This window comes from Merops nubicus, unplaced genomic scaffold (assembly GCF_000691845.1).
Source record: "Merops nubicus isolate BGI_N331 unplaced genomic scaffold, ASM69184v1 scaffold14206, whole genome shotgun sequence".
Lineage (NCBI taxonomy): Eukaryota > Metazoa > Chordata > Aves > Coraciiformes > Meropidae > Merops > Merops nubicus.
This window is the reverse complement of record NW_008615713.1, coordinates 12839-14068: the sequence shown is the minus strand read 5'-3', so window position 1 is coordinate 14068 and position 1230 is coordinate 12839. Positions and strand designations below refer to the sequence as shown.

The 1230-nt window shown below is 53.7% G+C and overlaps 1 protein-coding gene across 1 annotated transcript in view; it reads right to left on the bottom strand.

Annotated features, from left to right (window-relative positions):
- The window catches only part of SNX22 (sorting nexin 22), a 2493-nt gene extending 2276 nt beyond the window's left edge, over positions 1–217 (bottom strand). The window contains exon 1 of the mRNA XM_008942617.1: positions 158–217. Coding sequence (XP_008940865.1) covers positions 158–217 — 60 coding nt within the window. The remainder of the gene's footprint in view (positions 1–157) is intronic.
- Positions 218–1230: the final 1013 nt, after the last annotated feature.

Sequence of the window (1230 nt, the reverse complement as noted above, 5' to 3'; positions counted from 1 at the left end):
TACCCCTGTGGGCAGGGACCTCTGGGGACACGTGGTGCCCTCCTGGGGACACTTGGACACTTTCCATCCCCCCACCTACCCCCTCAAAACTCTCCCCGGGGACAACCAAACCTACAGACACACCCCCAGACAAAAAGGGCCCCCCAGGCCCCCTCACCGTGTGCGCCTTGTCCGGGCTGCTGGCCGTGACCGCCGCGGGGATGGACACCACGATCATCGTCGCCACCATCTTCCACCACTCGGCGAGGGGGGCGGGGGACCCACGGGGACTTCACTCCACCCTAACCTCACACAGATCAGATCCCCCCCCTCCCTGCCAGCCACAACCCCCAGGGTGAGCTGGGAGCCTCCCCTCACCCCACCCCTACGCAGCCCGAGGTGCCGCAGCCTTCAAGCTCCAACTGGAGCACCTTGGGTGGTGGTGATTTTTTTTTTTTGTGTGGGGGTGTTTTTTTGGAGCGTGGAGGATCTGGCTGCAGAAGGACAAGGGGAAAGGAAAGTGGGAAGTCAGCACGAGCTGCTTTTTCCTTTTTTGAGGAAGAAGAAAGGGGTATCGGTTTTGATGAGCCCCAAGAGCTCTTGAAGGAACAAGACCCTTGGGCCAGGAGAGGAAGGAGCATCACAACCCCCACCCCAAAAACAAAAACCACCCAACCCCCCAGGGAGTGAGGCCCCACTGAGCTCAGATCCTAAAAACAGCTCCTGGTGGGAACAAGGCAGAAGGAACTTTATCAGGAACCGGGACAGGTGGTTGGGGCAGTGCCCAAGGTCACCCCACATCCATCCCCCCACCAGGCAGGAGTTTCCCTTTCCCTCCCCCACCTTCTCCACCCCAAAACACAGAGCCTGGTGGTTGCCCTGATAGAAGTTTTATTACAGAATTTTAATGGCACTGCAGGAGTAAGATAATTAGAGCCCTAAAACCCAGCCTGAAAAATAGATATTCACCGTTGGTCGTTAACCCCCCGCTGCAGCTTGGGTTGAAAAGCAGGGGGAAAAAAGGTGGTTTTTTTGTTTTTGTTTTTTTCTTTCTTCTCTCTCTTCAAGTAAGAAAATAGATGTTGCTAAAGGAAAAAATATACAGTTGGGAGGAGTTACTGGCTTGCAAAGCAGCATCTCCAGACGTTAAACCTCTACCAGCTCCAGAGCGTGTAACTAGGGTTCATCCGTGTGTAAAAGAGGAAGAGGTACAGTGTGTGTATATAAAAAAAAAAAAAAACAAAACCAAAC